General features: G+C 39.2%; 3 protein-coding genes, 1 long non-coding RNA gene and 1 other non-coding gene across 7 annotated transcripts; 3 read left to right on the top strand and 2 right to left on the bottom strand.

Annotated features, from left to right (window-relative positions):
* The first annotated feature begins 40 nt into the window (after positions 1 to 40).
* Positions 41 to 6,122, top strand: riox1 (ribosomal oxygenase 1). Of its 3 annotated transcripts, XM_061754957.1 has the most exons (15): positions 320 to 488; positions 820 to 942; positions 1,061 to 1,197; positions 1,792 to 1,891; positions 1,992 to 2,105; positions 2,191 to 2,297; positions 2,369 to 2,476; positions 2,679 to 2,713; positions 2,800 to 2,978; positions 3,760 to 3,864; positions 3,936 to 4,077; positions 4,215 to 4,335; positions 4,420 to 4,519; positions 4,595 to 4,681; positions 4,764 to 6,122. In XM_061754957.1, the coding sequence occupies exons 1-15, from the start codon at positions 402 to 404 to the stop codon at positions 4,821 to 4,823; spliced, it is 1,605 nt and encodes a 534-aa protein (XP_061610941.1). In that variant the 5' UTR covers positions 320 to 401; the 3' UTR covers positions 4,824 to 6,122. The 3 variants fall into 3 exon arrangements, with proteins under 3 accessions (XP_061610938.1, XP_061610941.1, XP_061610940.1); XM_061754954.1 differs by having other exon boundaries at positions 41 to 488; positions 4,420 to 4,681; XM_061754956.1 differs by having other exon boundaries at positions 323 to 488; positions 877 to 942; positions 4,420 to 4,681.
* Positions 51 to 123, top strand: trnak-cuu (transfer RNA lysine (anticodon CUU)). The gene has a single exon. It is a non-coding gene; the product is annotated as a tRNA-Lys (tRNA).
* A 1-nt stretch (position 6,123) lies between the features above and the next one.
* On the bottom strand, positions 6,124 to 7,895 carry LOC133468722 (NADH dehydrogenase [ubiquinone] 1 beta subcomplex subunit 1-like). Its single transcript, XM_061754959.1, has 3 exons — positions 7,744 to 7,895; positions 6,395 to 6,539; positions 6,124 to 6,303 (listed from the first exon to the last, which is right to left on the bottom strand). Exons 2-3 carry the CDS (start codon positions 6,532 to 6,534, stop codon positions 6,267 to 6,269), a joined length of 177 nt encoding a protein of 58 aa, XP_061610943.1. The 5' UTR covers positions 6,535 to 6,539; positions 7,744 to 7,895; the 3' UTR covers positions 6,124 to 6,266.
* Positions 7,896 to 8,011: 116 nt separating this feature from the next.
* On the top strand, positions 8,012 to 20,106 carry cpsf2 (cleavage and polyadenylation specific factor 2). The gene is made up of 15 exons (XM_061754950.1): positions 8,012 to 8,159; positions 8,500 to 8,673; positions 10,181 to 10,340; positions 10,424 to 10,529; positions 11,362 to 11,491; positions 11,853 to 11,968; positions 12,586 to 12,773; positions 12,849 to 13,139; positions 13,635 to 13,735; positions 14,259 to 14,462; positions 14,568 to 14,720; positions 14,806 to 15,028; positions 15,672 to 15,992; positions 17,501 to 17,635; positions 18,214 to 20,106. The coding sequence occupies exons 2-15, from the start codon at positions 8,525 to 8,527 to the stop codon at positions 18,304 to 18,306; spliced, it is 2,370 nt and encodes a 789-aa protein (XP_061610934.1). The 5' UTR covers positions 8,012 to 8,159; positions 8,500 to 8,524; the 3' UTR covers positions 18,307 to 20,106.
* On the bottom strand, positions 15,324 to 21,953 carry LOC133468723 (uncharacterized). Its single transcript, XR_009785556.1, has 3 exons — positions 21,828 to 21,953; positions 15,703 to 15,914; positions 15,324 to 15,594 (listed from the first exon to the last, which is right to left on the bottom strand). It is a non-coding gene; the product is annotated as an uncharacterized LOC133468723 (long non-coding RNA).
* Between the last annotated feature and the right edge of the window lie 665 nt (positions 21,954 to 22,618).

The raw sequence follows: 22,618 nt of genomic DNA, 5'->3' as shown, positions 1-22,618 counted from the left end.
CACGTACGAAGAAAACGACTGGAATCGCCTTGGTCGCTGCAGCGATAGTCGCCCGGCTAGCTCAGTCGGTAGAGCATGAGACTCTTAATCTCAGGGTCGTGGGTTCGAGCCCCACGTTGGGCGCATTTGTTTTTCCTCCATTCTTTAGAATGCCAATTTTACGTGGTAATAACGCTTGTACCTTAGTTATCTTCCGTAACGGTCGGAAAATGGTCGTTCAAATTCTTATTCTAATTCTAAATTATTAATGAAATTGAGGAATTTTACATGTACAGTACGTTATTATTCGTGCGATACCAAGGGGGTTGGGGGGGGGGCGCTACTTATCTAAATTTACACATTACCCGAAGAAGACTCGAAGCGAGTCGCAGTTTGATGACGTTGACACTCGCGGTGGGAAAATGGAGAGAAAACACATGTCAGCTTTCTCCCTGTATCAAATGATAGAAACTGAATCGCCATCTCCTGCTAAGAAGCGTTCATTTCAGGTAAATGATTTTAAAATTTAAAAATACATATTTTTAGTGGCGTAGTTTTTTTGTGAGCCCATCTTAACCCACTGATTGTACTCTTACTGTGCAGCAGGTTGTAATGTTGACAACGTCTGCATGGCCCGTAAAACATTCTAATGCAAATCTAACAAATGTCTCATATATTTGACATATCAATGTAGCCAACTTTAAAGTCAATGTTTGTTTACCACGTTCTCCCAGAGATAATTGCCTTTGCTCCCATGCTCCCATCTCAGATAACTCGTTTTAGTTAGACTATTCAATCATTTTTATTTTACATATCCGGTTAAAATGTTATTTTTTCTAGGTGACATATAAGAAAAAGAAAGAGAATGGCATTGAAATTGTAAATTATGCAACACAGGGGAAAAAGAGGAAAAAGAAAGCCAGGAATCATGCAGCAGAGGTTTCAATACAGGGACTGACTGAAGTAAGCTTGTGTCTTCTTTTTAAACAACTCATACCTATATTGATGCAAATTTATCAGGACTTATTGTGCCCTCGGTAGTGCCCTCGGTTAAGTGTTAAAAGTGTTGTGTTCCAAACAGCTGGAGTGTGTAAACGGCGGAGAGGAGGCACTGACTGTGTTACTGGCTGAGCTGGCAAAAATCAACAACAGCAAGGAGCGTGCCAGCAAGCTTTTCCAGTGGCTGATCAACCCTCTTCCCGCCAAGGCCTTCTTCAGGTAGCTAGATAAAAGGGTTTGACAATAAGAAACCATCCTTTGTACGTGGGCGGTTTGATATGGCCTTAAAATAATAATAATTTTAAAAAAGAACCCCCCCACACACACACGCACGCACAGTCATAGAAAAAGAAACTGACAATATCATAATTCTAAACATTTGCTCTTTGTTTTTACCTTCTGGAATTTGCTTTGTTTTCCTGATCAGCCTTTTTTTTTTTTTTTTTTTTAAATCACTATAAATGAATAAATCACTGCTTTGCACTGTATAAACTCAGCGTGTTTTACCCAACACAAGATGAAAATGAATCTGCTCAAATTGTCTGTTTCTTAGCAGGAATTAAATGCTCATGGCTTGTTTTGAAAAGTGGCAACTCTGAGCTTTTGTAAACTAGCTCCACATTGTTTGCAGCCACATTGTTAGTGGAAGCAATGCAAATGTCCTGAGAAATAAAGTCATTAACATGAATTTATTGCCCAGCATTGCTTTGTAATATTGTTACTAAAAACCAATATAGAGAAAAGTAAATTGCAGTGTTATCATTCGCTGCCTTTTTCATGTATATTCTTGATTATAATTGTTTTCATCTCAAGGGAAACATGGGAGAAGAAACCCGTTCTTGTCCAGCGTAAAAATCCAGATTACTACAAGGGATTATTCTCCACTGAAGAGTTTGATCGCATTCTTCGAGAGGTAAGAATCACGCTAAGTGTTTCAGTTTTTAATTGGCAGGACAGAAACCTTTAACCACATGGTTGTGGTGCTGCTATTTTCCTTTGTATTTAAAATAAAGGAGGATGTTCAGTATGGAGTGAATCTAGATGTCACAAGCTACACAGACAACAAGAGGGAAACACACAACCCCCCCGGAAGAGCTCTGCCATTTACTGTGTGGGACTTCTATGAGGTATGATAATAAATGCCATTGCTGTTGAAAGTTGTAGAAAATGTTGCATCTTAATTTCAAATGTTAAAATATTGCTATTTCCCAGAATGGGTGCTCTCTCCGTATGCTGAATCCTCAGGCGTTCTCCTCCACCATGTGGAATGTGCTGTCCATCCTGCAGGAGTATTTTGGCAGCATGGCAGGCGCCAATGTGTGAGTGCAACTTCTATTCGGGGCACGACGGAAGATTAGCTTTTAGTTCTCGTCATGTTTTATCAATTTAGCTACTTGACGCCGCCCGCAACGCAAGGATTCGCCCCACATTATGACGACATCGAGGCATTTGTGATTCAGCTGGAGGGAAAGAAGCACTGGAGGGTCTACAACCCAAGGTGAGATGACATAAGGAATCTTAATAAATAAAAATAAATTCAGACTATGTGTTGAAAGAGGTGCAATAGTTTCTTGGTATGAGTCAACAGTTGCTAAAGTTGGCATATTGTCCCCATGCTTGCATGGATTGAGATAGGCTCAAGCTCACCCGCACAAGCGCTTTAAAAGTTTCGTGAATGTTCTGTTTTAAATTTCATTTAGGTCAGATGATGAAGTCCTGCCCGTGCTTTCAAGCCGTGAGTACAAGAATAACAAAAAATATGACAGAAGCTATTTGTGTTAGTGGTTATATTTCTAACACTCCAGTGTTTTGCATTTCCAGCAAACTTTGACCAGTCAGAGATTGGGAAACCCATTCTGGAAGTGGTGCTGGAGGCAGGAGATCTGCTTTACTTTCCCCGAGGGTTCATTCACCAGGGCGACTGCCTCCCAGACGCGCACTCCATGCACATCACCGTCTCCTCCTACCAGAAGAACAGCTGGGGAGATTTGCTGCAGAAGGTAATGTACTCTCATCTCTGCTGAGAAAAAAAAAGGCTACAAAATACAGTAAATCCAAAATCTCGAGGTAACACACTGAAGAAAAAAACAAGAACAAGAATTCCTTGTTCATAACATAGAAATTAAAATTTATGGAAATATAAACCCTGCATTGGTCTCCAGCCAGTTTCAGGGCATAAATAGACCGACCATTCACATTCACACTATGGACAATTGAGAGTCTATCCCAGCTCAAGCCGGCAGACAATCTCAGGGAGTAAAGTTTTATTCATGATTCCGATTGAATTCGAGGAAAGAAGTGTCAACTTCATTTATAGTTGTTTCAGATCTGAATAAAAAAAAAAAAAAAGAAAACCTGACTACCGCCTAATATAACTAAAATAAAGTAAAACTATGGACAATTGAGAGTCTATCCCAGCTCAAGCCGGCAGACAATCTCAGGGAGTAAAGTTTTATTCATGATTCCGATTGAATTCGAGGAAAGAAGTGTCAACTTCATTTATAGTTGTTTCAGATCTGAATAAAAAAAAAAAAAGAAAACCTGACTACCGCCTAATATAACTAAAATAAAGTAAAACTAATTACCTTGATGGAGGGGTCTATCTGAAGGTGAAATGATTTGACGTATTGACCGTAATGAGGACAAGCGCTATAGAAAATTGGTGGATGCTTTGAATCGTGATTCATCAACAATCAGGTCCACAAAATGGTCCAAAATTCTCGATTGCATTTTTGTTGAATATATTGGAGTTTGAGTAACATTTTACCTTTTCCTTTCCAGATGGTCCCAACCGCTCTTGAAATCGCAATGGAGGAGGATGTCGAGTTCAGACAGGGTTTACCCCTGGACTACCTCTCATACATGGGCGTTCAAAACTCTGACAAGGTCTGTCTTTATCCAACATCAACATTTCCCTGTGCTTTTATCCCTACTTACCCTCGTTTTCTCTTGTGTAGGATGATCCACGTAGGACAACATTCTTCTCCAAAATTGACCACCTAATGAACAAGCTTAAGAATTTCGCTCCAGTTGATGCAACTGTGGATATTAAAGCCAGAGATTTCCTTCATGACTGCTTACCTCCAAAGCTCACTGCAGGTGAGACACTTTTATTTCGTTCTCAAGCCCCAGTTAAAATGCAAATTTGTTCTCGCATTGATGCATTTGATGCTTTAATTACTGTACTTTCTGAACATTTACGGATGCTGATTCTGATTGAACTTGCCCCCCTGCAGAGGAAGCAGCCAACAGTGTGCATGGAGCGCCTGCTCGGTGGGAAGGGGGGAGTGTAAGGGCTGCAGGCGCACACATCACAAGCCAGACTGGAGTCGGACTCCTCCGAGCAGGATGTGCTCGGTAATTTAGATTTATGCAACATAATGTATTTACGTTATTTATTTTAACTTACAGTTTATGATTTATTTATTTTTTTACCCTAAGGCTATGCAGCGATGGAGATGCTGTCCATCTTTTCTACACCACCGAAAACTCAAGAGTTTATCACAAAGAGGAGCTGAAAAGCTTTGAAATAAAACCTGAGGTAGATAAGTTTGGACTATTCTCACTTGTCTTTTTGACTTGTTTTAAGTCTTCTCAAAATCTATCCCTTCTCCAGCACACAGATGCAGTAGAGTTTGTGATCCATTCATATCCCAAGTTTGTGACTGTGGGAAGTTTCCCATGTGATTCTCTACAGGAGAAGGTGCATGTTTTTCTTGTGACTATAGTACAGAATTTTTGTATGAAGTCTTGATCATAATTCAGATGCTTCTTTTCCTCACCAGATCTCTTTGGCCAAGCTGCTTTTTAAGAAGGGGGTCATCCAGAAGGAATTACTTCAGTAGTAGCAACACATTTTTCAGAAAAGAGAATTTGGAGAACTCAAAAATGGTCTCGTGTACACAACCACCTAACTTAATTTTGCTTTCCCCAAACTATGAAGCAGTATTAGGGCCACACTGAAAAACAAGTCATAATATTACAGGAATTAAGTTGTAATTTAAATGTGCGGATGCTAAATTTCCCAAACAAGTTTGAGACCAGCAGCTGCTGTCCATCTCTAAAGAACTGACATACAGTACATTGATTAGGTAATAACATTGTTTTTAACGTGTTAAAAACATTTCTGGTTGATAATTGAACCCACCAAGAGGCCATTTCAGTTTGTGTAGTTCTTTCTCAGGAACAGACAAACAATTAGTCACGTTAAACTGACAGTGTTTTACAAAAAAAAAATAGATTTTCATTGTTTCTATCATCCCTTTCATATAGCTGATGGCTATTTTTCTAAAAACAATTTTTCCTAATTTTCCTACAATTGAAGCCAGATATTTACATACACTTTATAAATGTTTTTTCCCTCACTAAGATGAAATCAGACAAAACTTTTCGTTTTACGTCAAATTAGTATTAAAACAATTTCCATTTTCTAAATACCAGCGTAATAACAGGATTTTTGAAAGACAAATTTTCTTTGCTTTCTTTAAAGTCAGAAGTTTGCAATCATTTTGTGTTGCGTTTAGTGTTTGGTACCATTGCCTTTAAACTGTATGACTTGGCTCAAACAGTTTGGATACCATTCCACAAACTCTGAGGATATCTTGAGATGTTGCTTCATTATTTCCACGTACTGTTCTTTATGATGCCATCTATTTTGTGAAGTGCACCAGTCCCTCCGAAAGTTAAGCAACCCCACAACATAATGCCGCCATCCCCATATTTCAAATTTGAGTTGGTGTTCTCAAGCTTGCAAGCTTCCCCCTTTTTCCTCAACATAATGCCGCCATCCCCATATTTCAAATTTGAGTTGGTGTTCTCAAGCTTGCAAGCTTCCCCCTTTTTCCTCCAAACGTAACAGTTAAATTGTAGGGTAGTCAGACCACAGGACATGTCTAAATATTAATGTCTTTGTCCCTTTGTGTATTTGCAAAATGTAATCTTGCTTTTTAAAAATGTTGAATTTTGACTAATGGCTTCTTCCTGGCAGAATGACAATGTAGATCATATATGAACACTAAATGTGACCTTATTCTCCAAATCTGTGAACTCATCTGCACATCTGAAGCGCATCATAAATGTTGAAACCGAGCAACTGTGTCTTGTCCAGTATCAGATATTTTTTTTTTAATAAAAAGAAAACATGAGTTTGATGGGAAAGTACATTTATTGTTGGTTGATACAACTAAAAAATAAAGACGCACGAGTCTTCTTAAATATTCTTATTTGAGGGCCACCCATCAGCCATTCACACCGCAGACATAGTGGACACACACTCGGGATTAAGAAGTCTACTTCCATGTCACCTCCTCACCAGGCTTCAGCTCCCTGCAGAGAAGTGGAATACAGAAATGTATCCACACATTTACTTTGAGAGTCAATCCTAGTATATATTGTAGAATCCAACACTATTTCAAACCTGCTGTATAAAACACTTTTGTTCCTGAAAGCGGTCAGTTTCTGGTCCTGTTGTTTGTCGAGGTACCATCCAATCACGAAACCCATGGGCACCAGTAAGTTCATCCAGTGCTCACGGGCGAATACTGCAAAGTTGACCATGCTTGCTGCATATTAACAGCAGCAGTCAGAGTTAAAAGGAGATACACACAATTTGTTCACAATTTAAAGCAGTTCCCTGCACACTTTTTTTTTTTTTTTCACATTTTAAAGCAGTTCCCTGCATCTTCATAAAAGTTCTCTGGACATTCTCCAGTTAAAATACATAAATGAATTTCGTATTAGTGCAACGATTGATGAATCAACAACTTTTAATAGATTATTGGGAAATACGGTTTAAAATTTTCCAAATCCATGGAATTTCAGCCTTTTAACAGTAAATATTCAGATTTCTGTAGTCCTCTATGAAAGCAGACAGATTACCTTTGTGTTTAATCAAAATAAGACATTTTTGCCCATTTTCTGACATTACAGACCAAACCAGTAACTGCTCAATATGTTCGTGCATTTTCTGCACTGTCAATTTGAAATAATGTTCCATATTTTAATAAAGGGATTGACATTTATTTTTTTTAAATCCAATTCATCGAAAATGCAATCGATAGGTTAATTGATTATTAAATGCATTGTTAGTTGCAGCCCTATATTATAGTACAATTAATATCCACTTGTAACAGTTAAGTTCAAATCGCACCATTTTGAGGGGTGGTTCTTCTGTCACATTTGTAAATATTTTGTTTAACTTCACACTTGATGGCTATGCAGGCCCTCAAGAGACTAATCTATTAACTATTAAGATTTAAATTTCTATATGTCCCCATTTAAAAATTTCAAACATTCATCAGTAAATATGAAGCTGCAATTTTGCTATAGTGACCGTGCTGACTGAAGTATGGTTACTTAAACCGGCGACTGCTGTTGATTTATGTGATATCCTAAACAAACTGAAAAGTACTGTACTTATAATAAATGGCATTGTAGCAATCACTTCTACACGACCGATGGTCATTTCCAACTTGAGACAACCACAGAAAGCGATTTAAGAGAGACTGAAGAGTAAACCGACGCCCATTTAGAGGACATTGTACAATGACAAAAGTACCATACAAAAGTGTTTCTTTTACAACCAATTTACTACTTCACTGAAAGCATCACACGAGCTGATCACCTAGCTATCATTAGCACTGAATGGCACACTTAGTTTACATTTATTCTGAATATGGCAATAATTAGTGCGCAGTTAGAGCAGACAGCATTTATAGAGGTTAATAATCACGGAGTAAACACAGTTTAACAACAACAAAATATTACCTTTTGTTTACAGAAAGCTATGTACGGCCTTCTGCTATCCACTCACTAGACAGAGGACATTGGAATATACCATCTGTGCCGGCAAGGGAGGGTCGTTAAAGCAATAAACAGGCATCAAAATAATGAATTAAATGTTTCCAAGTACCTCTAAAGTTTCAGTTTAAGAATTTAATTTCTTTAATTTACGTCGAATAATTTCATGTTAACGAAAGCAATAAATTATTGGTTATATTAGTGTGTATTTGATAGCGAGTTAGCAGGCGCCCGTGCACTTTGACCCACATGATGCAGCGGCAAACATGGCTGCTCGCGACGATGCTACGACGCTAGCCAAAATGTCCTAAAAACGAAATTTAACAAATAATTGTTTTATAGAACTGCCCCTATTAAATATTTCAACGTTATCTAAATGAATGGTACGTTTACAATCCCAACGTTATTTAAATTAGTGCGCGCAGAAGCTTAAATGTAGCTAGCTAGTAGAATTGCCGGGTAGTTGTTCAAGCATGATCCGTTATTGCGTTATATATATATATATATATATATATATATATATACATATATATATATATTAATATTAATCCTGTTTGCTAACAAATTAGCAGATAAAGTTGCATGTATTAAAATTACTACGTCGACCGATACAGTTTGAGATAACGATAGCTTCCCTTTGTGTCTTTCGAGACACCCATTAAGCCAATGTAGCATGTAAGGTTCTGTTTCTGAGGTTGGTTTGTAACCTGACTTTTCTTACAGCGTGAAGACAAGTGGATGAGCCACAATGACGTCCATTATCAAGCTGACAGCTTTGTCAGGAGTTCAGGAGGAGTCTGCCCTCTGCTACCTTCTTCAGGTGGACGAATTCCGCATCCTTTTGGACTGTGGCTGGGACGAAAACTTCTCAATGGACATCATCGATGCCATAAAGCGGTAATTAGGAAATCTTTCTTCTATTTAGGAGGGGGTTACAAGGAGTAGAGCTGTGGAAGGTGCAGGCGTTCAAGTACTTTGGGATCAACTGTTTAGAGAGATGGAGCGTGTGGCCCACGGAGGGCCGTTGTGAGTGTGAACCCATATAAAATATTGTCTCATATAATGACATATACACAACAAATTGATGGATAACTAGTTTCAAAATCAGAAGCCAATAACAAATGTTCAACAATTATTACATTTATTTCAAAAAGGGGATTGGTAACATAAAATGCTTGCAATATCTCAACATTATACAAGTAAAGACACCAATTTTGGTATTTTCACAAGAAACATGAAGTCGACACACATGATTTGCTTTCGCGGGCCACATAAAATGATGTTGTGGGCCGGATCTGGCCCCCGGGCCACCAGTTTGATACCTGTGTACTACAACATGTTCTGACTCATGTAGGTGTTCAAATTCTGTCCAAAAAATTGACAGGCATGCATCAGGCATGCGTCAGCAACATTATTACTTAAGGGTTTGGTGCATGTAAAGGTTCCTACACAGAACACATTAGGTAAAGGACAGGAAGTATAAGTGTATCGCGCTCTTTGGACGACTACTCTGTAAACAAACTAGCTAGCGACATGCTTTTGGCACTTCATCAAACTCATTTGAATATCAGTGCAAAGGCAACTTTCCGCAGCATTTTAACAGCCTCTCACATAACAAATGCCAGATTTTTTTATTTTACATTTTAATTTTTTTTTTATAAAACATAATAATTCAAACTTTAACGGTTGCACTTGTCTGCATCCTTCATTTCCCTGAAAGATGAACAATTGATGCTGCACCTTCCTAAAAAGAAGACGACATTGCTGCGATAGAAGTAAAATTCCACCTATCCATCCATCCATTTTTTGTACCACTTTTGTGGCTGTATTTGTTCAGTTGTGGTTTACATTTTTCTCTATTAATTTTATATACGGGCAGTGGTCATGTTCAACCTCAGGTTCCTAAAAGGTGCTCTGACCGGCATGTTTAGTTATGTCTAAAAATATGATACGTGTGTTTTTAAAGGGTAATTTTAACAATACATTTTCTGTATTGTTCTTAATGTCTATAAAACTGGATTGCGACAGTTGGAAATTATGTTCTTGGGATCGAGTCACTGGCTTATAAAATGGTATAGAGACCAATGTTGTATGGTTTGGGCCGTGTAGCAATGACCAGGGGAGAGAACTAGTGGTTGAAAGAGTTGAAGATGCTGAGATTTTCTTTGTCTGTAACGAGGATGGACAGGATTAGGAAAGAAGTCATCAGAGGGACAACACAGACTGGAAGGTTTGGAGACAAACTAATTAGGCCAGATTGAGATGGTTTGGGCATGCACATAGGAGTGACACTGGAAATATTGGTAGAAAGATGCTGGAAATGGAGCCACCAGGTAGGAAGCAAAGTGGTGTGACATCCTTTATCATGATGTAAAGTGTGTGATGTTTGTATTTGTGCTTGCAGGCATGTTCATCAGATTGACGCCGTGCTTCTCTCCCATCCTGATCCTATACACCTTGGAGCTTTGCCTTATGCTGTGGGGAAATTGGGTTTGAATTGTACCATATATGCAACGATACCGGTCTATAAGATGGGTCAAATGTTCATGTATGATCTTTATCAGGTAAGGAGTCGTGGGTGCGTGTATCGTAAAAGTTCAGTTTTCCATACAGTAACAATACATCACTCTCATGTTTTCCTATTTAGTCCAGAAACAACAGTGAAGATTTCACTCTGTTCACCCTTGATGACGTTGACAGTGCTTTTGATAAAATTCAGCAGTTGAAGCATTCACAAATTGTCAATCTAAAAGGTGACTTAAAATGTCTTCTAAATATGTGTTGGCCTCAAAGTTGGCCTAACTACAGCAGATATAAAAAGTTTATTTTTTAAAAACTGTTTAAATGCCAGGTTTTTGTGATATGATAAAAATGAGACCAAGATTTCAGAACTTTTCCCACCATTAATTTGACCTTAATTGAGTTTTAAAAAAATCTTTTTCAGAGGGAAAGTAAAAATACATAGAAATAATGTGGTTGCACAAGTGTGCACTCTCTTGTAACTGTGTTCAGAATTAACCGATCGCTTTCAAACTCATGTTAATTGGGAGTAAGCACACAGCTGCCACACTTTAAAGTGCCTCTGTTTAACCTCAATTAAAAATCAAATGTTCTATTAGGCTTTTTTTCTTTTCTTCTTAGCTGAAACCTGAGTGTTCTTTTTTGTTCCAAGGTTTTTTTGCAAAGTATCATGCTTTGGTGCTGTTGTTCTTCTTCCTTACCTTAAACAAGGTGGAGGCAAATATGAACACTTCGGAATAGCACAAGACCTCCAGGCTTCTGCCATAAAGCAAAGAAATGTCAGGAAAAGCCTGCTAGAACATCCAAAATGTATTTGGGGTTAATCAGAAGCACTTTAAATGGTAACAGGTGTGCAACTATATTATGTCTGTTTTTTTTTTTTTAACTTTCCCTCTCGAAAATATTACATTTCCAGGTAATTGAGTTGTAAAGGTTATAGGCCACATTAATGGTGAAAAAAGTGTTATTGTTTTATATCACAAAAATCTGGCATTTGAACAGGGGTGTGTAGACATTTTATACCCACTGTATATAACATGATCCTTATACAATCCTTTCTGATAGGAAAAGGACACGGACTTTCAATTAAACCACTTCCTGCCGGTCACATGATTGGTGGGACTATTTGGAAGATTGTGAAAGATGGGGAGGAGGAGATTGTTTATGCTGTGGACTTCAACCACAAGAGAGAAATGTAAGAACAGATAAACATTGCATGTCAATTAAACTTGCCTTATATATTTATTCTCATGGCAGCATGAGTCTTCGGGTACTCGGCTTCCTCCCACGTTCTAAAAATCCCCATACATAAATTGTTAATTGAAGACACTAAAATGCCCACAGATGTGAATGTGGATGGATGTCTATATGTGCCTTGCGGTTGAATTGGCGACTAGTTTTCTCCCAGTGTCAGCTAGCATAGGCCCCAGTACACCAGCGACCCGAATGACGACAAGCGCTATTGAAAATGTGTAGTTGGTTGGACAGTTATTCTCTTATGATACTGATTTTTTTTGTTTTTTGTTTTTGTTTTTGTGATTGCTTTTCTATTCTAGCCACCTGAATGGCTGCACGATGGAGAGCATCAGCCGACCTTCCTTGCTGATTACCGACTCCTTCAACGCAGCATATGTACAACCGCGCCGCAAACAAAGAGATGAACAGCTACTCAGTAAGTGAATCGTTAAAAGTAACAACCGTTAAATTGTATACCGTCCTCTTCGTGTCTGCACAATCTAGTCCAGTGTTTCTCAACCTTTATTGAGCCAAGGTTGATATTTTCGAAAAAATCTCAGGCACACCACCAAACAAAAATGGCACAATAAGCGGTTACGTTGTTTAATTATGAAAGTACAGCCATCTAGTGGAAGCGCATTTAAGTGTTCTGGTATTGAATCTCGGCTCTGGCCTTTCTGTGTATAGTTTGTATATTCTCCCTGTGCTTGCATAGGTTTTCTCTGGGTACTCCGGCTTCCTCACACATCCATGTTAGAATTTATTCAAGACTAAGTTTTTCGTAGGTGTGAATGCTTGTTTGTCTTTATGTGCGCTGCGATTGGCTTGCGTCCAGTCCAGGGTAGGGTCCAGCTCCCCCGCAGGCATAATGAGGACAAGCGGTATTGAAAATAGTTCTATTATAGACTATCATGTCCTAAATTTAAATTAGAATTTACAGGTGTACTTATTGAACTGCCTAATACGTGAGATACTACAAAATGGTAAAATTTTAAACAAGGTGTTATATGTGTTTTCGTCATCTCTGTCCTTTTTTTTTACCTCTCTGCAAAGCCAATATAATGGAGACACTCCGTGGGGATGGTAACGTGCTTATCGCCGTGGATACAGCTGGGCGGGTGTTGGAGCTGGCTCAGCTCCTGGATCAGATTTGGAGGACAAAAGATGCCGGGCTCGGAGCTTACCCGCTCGCCCTGCTTAACAATGTCAGCTACAATGTTGTGGAGTTCTCAAAGTCCCAGGTATCAGTTTTCCCTTCATTTTCTGCTTGTTAGTTTAAATGCAACAGTACTAGTTTACGCACAATTTTTCCTTAGGTGGAGTGGCTGAGCGACAAGCTCATGAAGTGTTTCGATGACAAGAGAAACAACCCCTTCCAGTTCCGCCATTTGACCCTCTGCCACAGTTTGGCTGACCTGGCTCGGGTTCCCAACCCTAAAGTGGTGCTGTGCAGCCAGCCGGACCTCGAGTCTGGCTTTTCACGAGAACTCTTTATCAAGTGGTGCCAAGACAGCAAGCACTCAGTCATCCTGACTTACCGCACCACTCCTGGAACACTGGCCCGCTACCTCATTGACCACCCGGGAGAAAAGATGCTGGACCTGGAAGTAAGAAGGAACATGACAAATATTTTAAGAAGAGATTTCACTTTGTCCTTAAAAAGTTTCTGTTGCTGGTTTTAATATGCATAGTAGTGGGTATGTTCAGCTCTACATCGGTCAATTTTGCAATTCAAAATATTAATGCCGGCAGCTGCAAAAACCACGCCGCATTGAATGCATCTATGGGAGTGGGGCATGTTAACAGACAACAACAATAGAGGGGAAGGAGGGTCTCCTCTATTTAGTGTTTGACATGCAACTGTTGGCCACAGTGAGGAGACTCATTAAGCATGTGTTTAATTTTGTCAGTTCAAGTCATCTATCCTCTTATGTTAGATGACAAGGCAATGACCAATCTGCACTACCAATGAGTGGCCGGTTTTTCGCCCAGTACATAGTAGTAGTACTTGGTTTTGCCACCATATTAGTTTGCAGTGTAAAGAGGGGGGGAATCACGTTTTGAACTGTAAAACGATTAAATGTTGTTGTTTGTCGTGACAGGTGAGAAAAAGAGTAAAGCTTGAAGGCAAGGAGCTGGAAGAATACCTTGAAAATGACAAAATAAAGAAAGAAGCGGCAAAGAAACTGGAACAAGCAAAAGAGTAAGTCAAGTTGACAGTAAAGTGATTTTATAATCGGAAAAATTAGACCTTTTCTTTAAGATTAACATTCGATCGCATCTTCTATAAAAATCGGAACTTTTTTCACATGCTTTGGTTTATATGCCGCACATACAAACGCATACAAATACAAGAAAAAACAATTACAGGCAACCTTGCTGCAGGAAATAAAAACAAGCGGAAACAGCACACAGTAACACAGAAGCAAAAATACTGCAAGTGCCACAATAAATTAAGCACAGTAAAGAATAAGATACAGAATATTAGGATAGTTACATTTATTTCTTCAAGTGAGTGTTAACTTGAAGGGTGAATTGTAGACATCGCGTTTTTGACATGATGAGGGTGTGCGCTTGAGCCGTTAAATTTATGAACGGTAAACTCCCGGGATTGGAAAATCAGCAAATAAGCTGCATCTTTACGGTATATCAAAAGATAAACTATCATTGTATTATAAAACAGTGTGAAATTATGAAGTGAACATTTTATGTTGGCACCCTTGCAGGGTAGATGTGGACTCCAGCGATGAGAGTGACTTGGACGACGACCTCGATCAGCCAGCTGTGATGAAAACCAAACACCACGACTTGATGATGAAGGGCGAGGGGAACCGTAAAGGAAGTTTCTTCAAACAAGCCAAGAAGTCCTACCCTATGTTCCCAACACATGAAGAAAGGATCAAATGGGACGAGTACGGAGAGATCATCAGGTATCCCGTATGAGAGATTGATGCAAACGTTTGAAAACAGTTAGGAAAACAGTGGAAAAAAGTTAGGTTGAACTATTACGCGTAAATAATACTGTTTGGTTGCAGGATTGAAGATTTTCTGGTTCCTGAGCTGCAAGCTACGGAAGAAGAGAAAAGCAAACTAGAATCCGGCTTGACCAACGGTGATGAGCCAATGGACCAGGACCTCTCTGTTGTTCCCACCAAATGTGTTTCTAGTATTGAGAATCTTGAAATCAAGTGAGTGACCACTAACTAAAAGTCTACAGGGTATAGTTCAAGAAGCATAATAATTGAGACACACTTTTCTTCCACCCCATCGTAGAGCCCGAATAACATACATAGATTACGAAGGTCGCTCAGACGGCGATTCCATCAAGAAGATCATCAACCAGATGAAGCCCAGGCAGCTGGTGATTGTCCACGGGCCTCCGGAGGCCAGTCTGGACCTGGCTGAGTCCTGCAAGGCTTTCAGCAAGGATCTCAAAGTTTATACACCCAAACTGCAGGAGACTGTGGATGCCACCAGCGAGACGCACATCTATCAGGTCAGCCCCCCCCCACACACACACAGTTTATTAGGTTGTCCAATTAGTGATGGACCTGAAAAATTACTTAATTCTTGATCAATAAGAATTTTGCCAGTCACCTGTAACTTCATTAATCTCACATTGGTTATTTTGCATAATGACATCTTAATGTAACTGGGACATAACAAATTTTACTCCTAGCCACCAGCAGAGGACACTAGTAATTAAATTACTACCTAAATGTCTGTGGAATAAATATAAAATAGAAGTAAAAACAAGAAGCATGTTTAAACAAGAAATGTTTGGGCAATGATTGATTTATAAAGCAGACACTGCATTTTATTTACCATTGAAAACAGTTTCTAGGTGTCTAAATAAAGTCTTTTCGGTCAAAATACAACAAATATAGAGAATCACAGCACATTTAACATCCACTTGTTAGACTCCACTTGAAATTATATTATTACAATTATTTGAGGAGGGGGGTGATGTTCTGTATCATGCAAATGAGCCACAGTTCATCCCAATGGGCTTTCTTTACCATGATGACTTGGAGCGTTGCAACTAGGTGAGCACCAAATGGCCTGAAGAGAAAGATGAGCAGAGAAAGAAATACTGTAAAATACTTAAGAAATGTCTTATTTTCTGCCATAAAAATAAGGTGCGGTTGAAAGACTTCCTGGTGAGCTCACTGCAGTTCTGCAAGGCCAAAGACACCGAGTTGGCGTGGATCGACGGCGTGCTGGACATGCGCGTGGTAAAGGTTGACACGGGCGTGATGCTGGAGGAGGGCGCCAAGGAGGAACTCGAAGACGGCGAGCTGGCCATGGACACAGCCCCCGCTCCTGACCTCGGCATTGATCACAGTGCTGCAATGGTGGCGGCTCAACGGGCTATGAAGAACCTGTTTGGAGAGGACGAGAAGGAGCTGTCTGAGGAGAGCGATGTCATTCCCACGCTGGAGCCGCTGCCCTCACACGAGGTGAGAGAGCTGAATTTGTTTTTGTTTTTTTATTTTATTTTTTACAGCTTTTGGAATCACAATTCTAATTTTCCACCCAGATAGTTTGTTTTACAACATTATTTGGATATTGTTGTTGTTATATTGGTTTGCTGCCGCTGCAGAAACAGAACTCCATTGTAAACTGAAGACCCCCTGTATGTATTAACTACAAATCGGTAGCATCACATCGTATCACTGAAATAACTTGAAACTGGAAAAAGTAATAAATAAAAATGTACTGTAAAATAAGCAATGAAAATCAAACATTGCTTTCGAATTCTGGTTCAACAGAAATATTTTTTAAAAATGAATCAATGAAACAGGCCTGGACAAAAATGATGGTACCCCAAGTAAAGATTGAAAATAATTTGACCATGAGGACTTGTTAAACTAAGGAGTGTCCTCTAGTTAGTATCACAGGTATGTTCAAAATTGTAGTCAGTCTGCCTATTTCAAGGACATGTAGTCACTGTGCTGTTTGGTGACAGTGTGTGTACCACACTGAACGTGAAGTGAAGGAGAGCGTTGTCTCAGGAGATAAAAAAGAAAATTATAGACAACCATGTTAAAGGTCAAGGCTATAATAAGAGTATCTTCAAGCAGCTTGATGTTCCTGTGACTACAGTTGGCCATATTATTCAGACGTTTAATGTCCAGGGGACTGTAGCCAGCCGATCCTGCACGACGAATTGGATGGAAAATTGAAACTGAATTTGACCCAAAATATACAGCTAAAAACACAAGAATGGGTAAGAGCAAAACATTACTCTTCTGAAGTGGCCTTCTATAGTTTGAGCCCTGATCTAAATCTGAGTGAATATCTGTGGAAGGAGCTGAAACATGTCATCTGGAGAAGGCACCCTCAGTTTACTCATGAGGAGTGGGTCACGAAACCTGTTGACAGGTACATAAATTGTTTGTTTGCAATAATTGCTTCAAAAGGTTTGTGCAACAAAATATTAAGCCATCATTTTTGTCCATGCCATTAGTATTATTTTTTTTAATAATTCTGCTGAAGCACGATTCAAAAGCAATGTCTGATTTTCATTCGTTAATTTTCAATAAATGTATTATTACTTTTGTCAGTTTCAAGTTAATTTCAGTGAGCATTGTGACTTTTTCTTTTGTTAACAGAGGGGTACCAATAATTTTGTCCAAGACGCCACATATGTTTATCGTCTCTTGGTGTCGTCTACTTTCCCTCTCAGATTAGACCACATTTCAATGAACATTGCTTTTCATGCAAATTAACCTTAACCCTTAAACTGAACATTATTGTCTTTTTAAAGACAGACTATTTGATACAGTGCATGTATGGGATATCATTAAATTGGGGCATCCCAGAGGTTTAGGTGCTATAAATTTTGAGACTTGAGATGGGGCTTTATTATTATTAAGGTAATACATTCACAAGAACACAAAACCAATTCAGCCTGTCCTTGGAGTTCGTGTCCACCCACTACACTATGGTTCTGTGCTCTGTCCAGGCACCCGGACATCAGTCGGTGTTCATCAACGAGCCCCGGCTGTCCGACTTTAAGCAGGTCCTTCTCAGGGAGGGCATCCAGGCTGAGTTTGTGGGTGGAGTGCTGGTCTGCAACAACCTGGTGGCTGTCCGCAGGGTGAGTAATTCGTTTTCTCTCACGATTCTATTTCAGGAGACATTATGCATACAAGCCTTTTAAAAAATAAAAAATAAATAAAAAATACAATACTCATACAGTGACGTTTTTAGTGTCTAATTTAAAAAAATTTATAGTGTCCACAAGTTACAGTCGAAAGAAAAAAAAAAGTATTTATTAACAAAACACAACATAACATTAAACCCAAACAAAACACACACAGCTTTCCAAAGTAGGGCAGAAAACTCAGAGGCTTATGAAGAGTTTTGCCTCAGGAAAAGAAAAAAAAGAAACAACCACAAGTGAAACTTAACAAGTCAAATAAAAGGAAACGCAGGAGTAAACCAGGGCATCAACATGAAAATGTATAATTGACAAGAACTTAAAATAGATGCAACCCAGAGTCAAAAAGACACTTGGAGCAGTAAGCGTCAGTGCAATGAAAGTGGGGAGAACTTCAAGCGTCTGCTGCATTGATGTCAAACCAGCGATCATTTCTTGAGGTTTTGTGCCACGTAAGACTGCATCTCTGTTTTAAAAGGTGAAATCGAGGTCTCGCGTTTCTGTTCTTTGTCCAGACGGAGGCAGGACGCATCGGCCTGGAAGGCTGCCTGTGCGACGACTACTATAAGATCCGGGAGCTGCTGTATCAGCAGTATGCTGTAGTATAGCAGCAGCAGACACCACAGAGACCGTTCTTATGAGGACTTTACCCGGAGGACATGTCTGTCCCCCACACCCTCGGGTACCTCCAGCTGTGTCCCCACTACATTTATTGTACAGTTTCACTTTTTTATACCATTCTCTACTGCTAGGTGACCTTGGGAATTGGCTGTTTTTTCTTTTACGCTCAGATTGACCTCTGTATATGATAAGCGATACGTTCCCACTTCATTTTGACATTAAACATACAATAATTTTTTCCTAATCTGACATTCTGTAGTTGTGTTAGATGCACAAACAATAGTTTGCCAGTAAAAGCCACATAACAAGTACTCTATATACCAGGGGTTGGGGAAGTTTTGACCTCAAGGACCACGTTTAAAATGGTCAGATTGGACCGGTCATTTATAAATTAGTTAAAAAAAAAAAAAATTTGATCAAGTTGTAATCCAGTCTCAATTTTGAATTGTATTATTTACTGTATAAATAATGTAATCATAATTGATTAACTGATTATTTAGTCAAATAATACAAGTTGAATTATAAAACTGTATTATTTATAGTTCATTTAATTAATAATAATTAATAAATAGGGACCAGGCCTGACAGAAAATGGCAAAAATCTGGCTCATAATTGACACTCATAATTGCTCAAAAAAGCGCAAATAAGCGGGAAATTGGGAAAACAAACCAGTGAATAAGAGCGGATTTCCGCAAATAATGGGGGATAGCCCCCCCAGAAAAAAATTAGCAGCAAGTAGGTGAGTGCGAAAGCTGGACCGTGAATATGCTGTGCATTCATTTGAATTAAAAATTTTAGGGAAATTAATGTAACAAAATACGACAGGACTTTCGATAATGTAAATGCTCGGTGAGCTTGATTTAAGAATGGAGTGGACCATAAGTGGCCCGCAGGCCACAATTTTCCCACCCCTGCTATATGCAGATTTATGCCTCTTTTAACTGCACAGTAATTTCTTGACTCGACCCTTTCTTGATGCTTTTCTTTTTTACTATTTTTTTTTATTGTTGATTTTCCATTGGGCAAACCAGGTACAGGGAGTCCTTGTTTTACCAACATTTACCCAGATTTGAGATTCTGAAGCTTTGATTTTGATTGTTATATATGTATGGCCCTACAAGTGTTTTTCCATACAAATATTTACTGTAATTATGATTTTAGTACTGCATTAGCATAGGTTAGTGATAGACTATGGTGCACTTTGGTGCGCTGGTTTAACATACAAATGTAGGTTATTTCCCCCCCATAGGAATGGAACTCTGCCCTAAACCAAGGACCCCCTATATTCTATAGACTAAAGTATATTGCACTAGACGGGATTCCAAGTGTGCTGAGTTGATACCATATGGGTGATGGAAACCTCTGCTGGTTGCTCATCATTAGTCGATCAGATTTAACATTTTAACATTTGAGGATGCATGGATAGAAAAACAGCTGGGGTTTGAATGTTCTCCACTTTCTTTCACAGGTTATCACCGGGGACTCCCACATTACAAAAACATGCATGTTAGGTTAATTGAATACTTTTAAGTTGTGTATGAGTGTGAATGTGAGTTTAAATTTCACCCACAATCAGCTGGCATCGGCTCCAGCTCACCCGTGACCCGTATGATGACAAGGCCTGTATAAAAATGGATAGATGGATTGATGGCTTGCCTGTATTGCGCTACCGCAGCCTTGTACTTCCCAGACTATACTTTGATGCAGCTAATCGAATTGTCTCCTTACCACGGTCATCAACCACATGCTGAGAAGTAAATAAAGGACAACCCTATTCTCCACTGCAGTTTGCCAGCGCATCTGATGCGTTTCATGCAGTATGGTTTTCCATGTTTCCTGTGGTACAACTTTGAAGTGGAAAACATACCACTCCTAAACAAGCTGTTTCAATACGGGGCAGTGGAAAAATGGCGTTAAAGCGGCACTTAACCCAAAACAAATTCACCAATCTCAGTTTTTGGCTTCATATGTTAGCAAACAGTTAGGGCCTTCATTGCTTCTCTTTACAATTCAAAGCAGGTATATTCAGTACGCTGGCATGTTCTTACTGCTCTTCTCGTGTGCTGTGCTCAAGATGACTAACACAACACACCACACCACACAATGACATCACCACTGACAATCAAGAATCTCCTCCCCGAAACTACATCTGTCGTAGTACCAAGACTGAACTGTGAGAGGCAGCATGGTCCCACAACGCATTCAGACTGTCGTAAATAAAAAAGAACACAAAGTGGTAATGGTGGTGGTAGTAGTAGTAGTAGAAGAAGAAGAATTAGAAGCTAGGCTAACTATTAGCTTATCTGGTAACAAGATTGTGCTTACAAACTCTAATGATTGAAACTGAGTACAACAAAAAAGACTAATAAAGGAGGTAAAATAGCGACAAATTTAAGACTAAACAACGGGCTAGAACAAGGAGGACGACCAGGAAAACGCCAGAACGGACCGGGGGAAATGGCGCACAAAAACAAATCCAACTGATTGGTAAAAAAAAACAACACACAGTGATTCACTCTTTTTCTTGTAGTGAGTGACTGAGGCACTGACTTAGTTACTCAACACTACCAGTGGTTTGCTTTTAATGAGACCATTGACTGCAATATAGCCGGGGTTCAGTGTACACTGTGTTAGGACCCAAAGATGCACTAAAACACATCCTCTACCTACTGCAGTAACAGCAGATGGAGAAATATCCGGCTGTTTCTTGCAGTCCCAGACTAACCGTGTTAGGCGTGCTCATGTAGCAGGTTCATGTTAAACACTTGTGGCTATATAAAATTGTCCCCTGAAGTGATAAGTGGGCTGGGGAAAAAAACCTGCGGCCGTTGTCGTGCGTAAGCTTGGATTAGCCCTCTCGTTTATCATTTTGGGATCGCTGCAGCCAAACAGATTTGAGCTCGCTTTCCTTATCTATTTTTGGACACAGTGGTGTATTAAAAAATGGGCGATAAGAGGCAGCGTTGGTGGCGTGAGGACAGGAAGCCTGACTCGTCAGCTGGCAGCCGTGGTGGCACATTGACTCGGTTGATTAGATCCACGGTGCCGTGTGAATCCCCAGTAGAGATCTGTAGCAAAAGGAAGCTATGGAATGGCGCTTTTGAACTACCGTTTATTGCGGGTGATACATTCCAGACCAACCAGCGATAAGTGAGAATCTGCAATGTCCAGAGACCATATAAAAAACACATTTTTGTTTTCCCATTCCCCATGCTTATAACACATTTAGACTCATTAAAACACACCTACACTTATTAAAAACACTCAAAATGTAAAATAGGCTATTCATTAGTGCCTGTTCCCTTGATGTCAAGAAATGGGAGACCAGCTTATATCGTCTAACGAAAGTGAGCTAGCATAATGCTAACACAATGCAAAAAGTCATAGACGGGCTAATGGAAATGAGTGTAGAAGTTACGGTGATTATAAACCTTCAAACAACTGCTACTTTAACACATCAGCATCAACAGCATCACATATAGTACAAGCAAAATGAAACATACGTACTGTCTCTGTGGGAACAAGGACTTTTACTGGACAGTTGGTGACCTTCGTTTTCTTCAACAGTGCAAAGCAAAGAAAAAGGACACTGTACACGAAGTGTGTCAAAACTACACCTACTACCGAGATAACCTGTGCAACAGAAATGAGAGGACTTTGTACAAGACGCCTCTTAAAAAAAAAAAAAAAAAAAAAACATACAATGCTGTTGCAGCAAATACATTTTCATCTGTCATTAATCCAAAAGTGTTCATTCTGTGATTTGAATGAACATGTTTTTGTGGCAGACTAAACGATTTCTTTACTTCTTTTTTACAAATGTTTACATTTTGGTGCCGTTTTATTCAACCCTGTTTTTATTTTTTGGACCGAATACAAGAACTCTTTTACAAATATTTACCTTTTCGGTGCCGTTTTATTCGGCCCTGTGTTTATTTGTAGGACCGAATACAAGAGAGAAGACATTAAGTGCTGGTGCTTAATTTTTTTAATTGGGGAAACCAAGTTGGCTATTTATATCAGTCATAGAGACAAATTGTACCCTGGCCCTAACTTGAATGATGTGGCCTTGTGGAAGTGTAATGTGAAGACAAGGTTGAAATTGGAGTTTTGCTTCTAAAAGACCATGGGCAACTTTAATACATACATTTACATTTTTACGACGTTTGCTATGAGTGGATTTTATGCAGTGTGTTCCAATAAAAAGCTGAAGTTAACTGCTTTTCATAGCTGAGTTTAGTAGTCTTGGTAATGTTGAAGCAGTCTTTTTGTTAATTTGCTTTTGTAAATAGTGTTTT

The sequence above is a fragment of the Phyllopteryx taeniolatus genome, chromosome 18, assembly GCF_024500385.1.
Source record: "Phyllopteryx taeniolatus isolate TA_2022b chromosome 18, UOR_Ptae_1.2, whole genome shotgun sequence".
Lineage (NCBI taxonomy): Eukaryota > Metazoa > Chordata > Actinopteri > Syngnathiformes > Syngnathidae > Phyllopteryx > Phyllopteryx taeniolatus.
Note: the sequence above shows the minus strand (reverse complement) of the source record. Positions and strands in the feature narration are given on the sequence as shown.

What these genes read in the sequence shown, in the direction of transcription:
- riox1 (XM_061754954.1), top strand. Translation starts at nt 402, where the DNA reads ATGGAGAGAAAACACATGTCAGCTTTCTCCCTGTATCAAATGATAGAA. An exon ending in CAATACAGGGACTGACTGAA is followed by an intron (nt 943 to 1,060) that starts GTAAGCTTGTGT and finishes TGTTCCAAACAG; the next exon opens with CTGGAGTGTGTAAACGGCGG. An exon ending in CCTGCCCGTGCTTTCAAGCC is followed by an intron (nt 2,714 to 2,799) that starts GTGAGTACAAGA and finishes TTGCATTTCCAG; the next exon opens with CAAACTTTGACCAGTCAGAG.
- LOC133468722 (XM_061754959.1), bottom strand. Translation starts at nt 6,534, where the DNA reads ATGGTCAACTTTGCAGTATTCGCCCGTGAGCACTGGATGAACTTACTG. An exon ending in AAAAGTGTTTTATACAGCAG is followed by an intron (nt 6,304 to 6,394) that starts GTTTGAAATAGT and finishes ACTTCTCTGCAG; the next exon opens with GGAGCTGAAGCCTGGTGAGG.
- cpsf2 (XM_061754950.1), top strand. Translation starts at nt 8,525, where the DNA reads ATGACGTCCATTATCAAGCTGACAGCTTTGTCAGGAGTTCAGGAGGAG. An exon ending in TTCAACCACAAGAGAGAAAT is followed by an intron (nt 11,492 to 11,852) that starts GTAAGAACAGAT and finishes TTTCTATTCTAG; the next exon opens with CCACCTGAATGGCTGCACGA. An exon ending in AAACTGGAACAAGCAAAAGA is followed by an intron (nt 13,736 to 14,258) that starts GTAAGTCAAGTT and finishes GCACCCTTGCAG; the next exon opens with GGTAGATGTGGACTCCAGCG.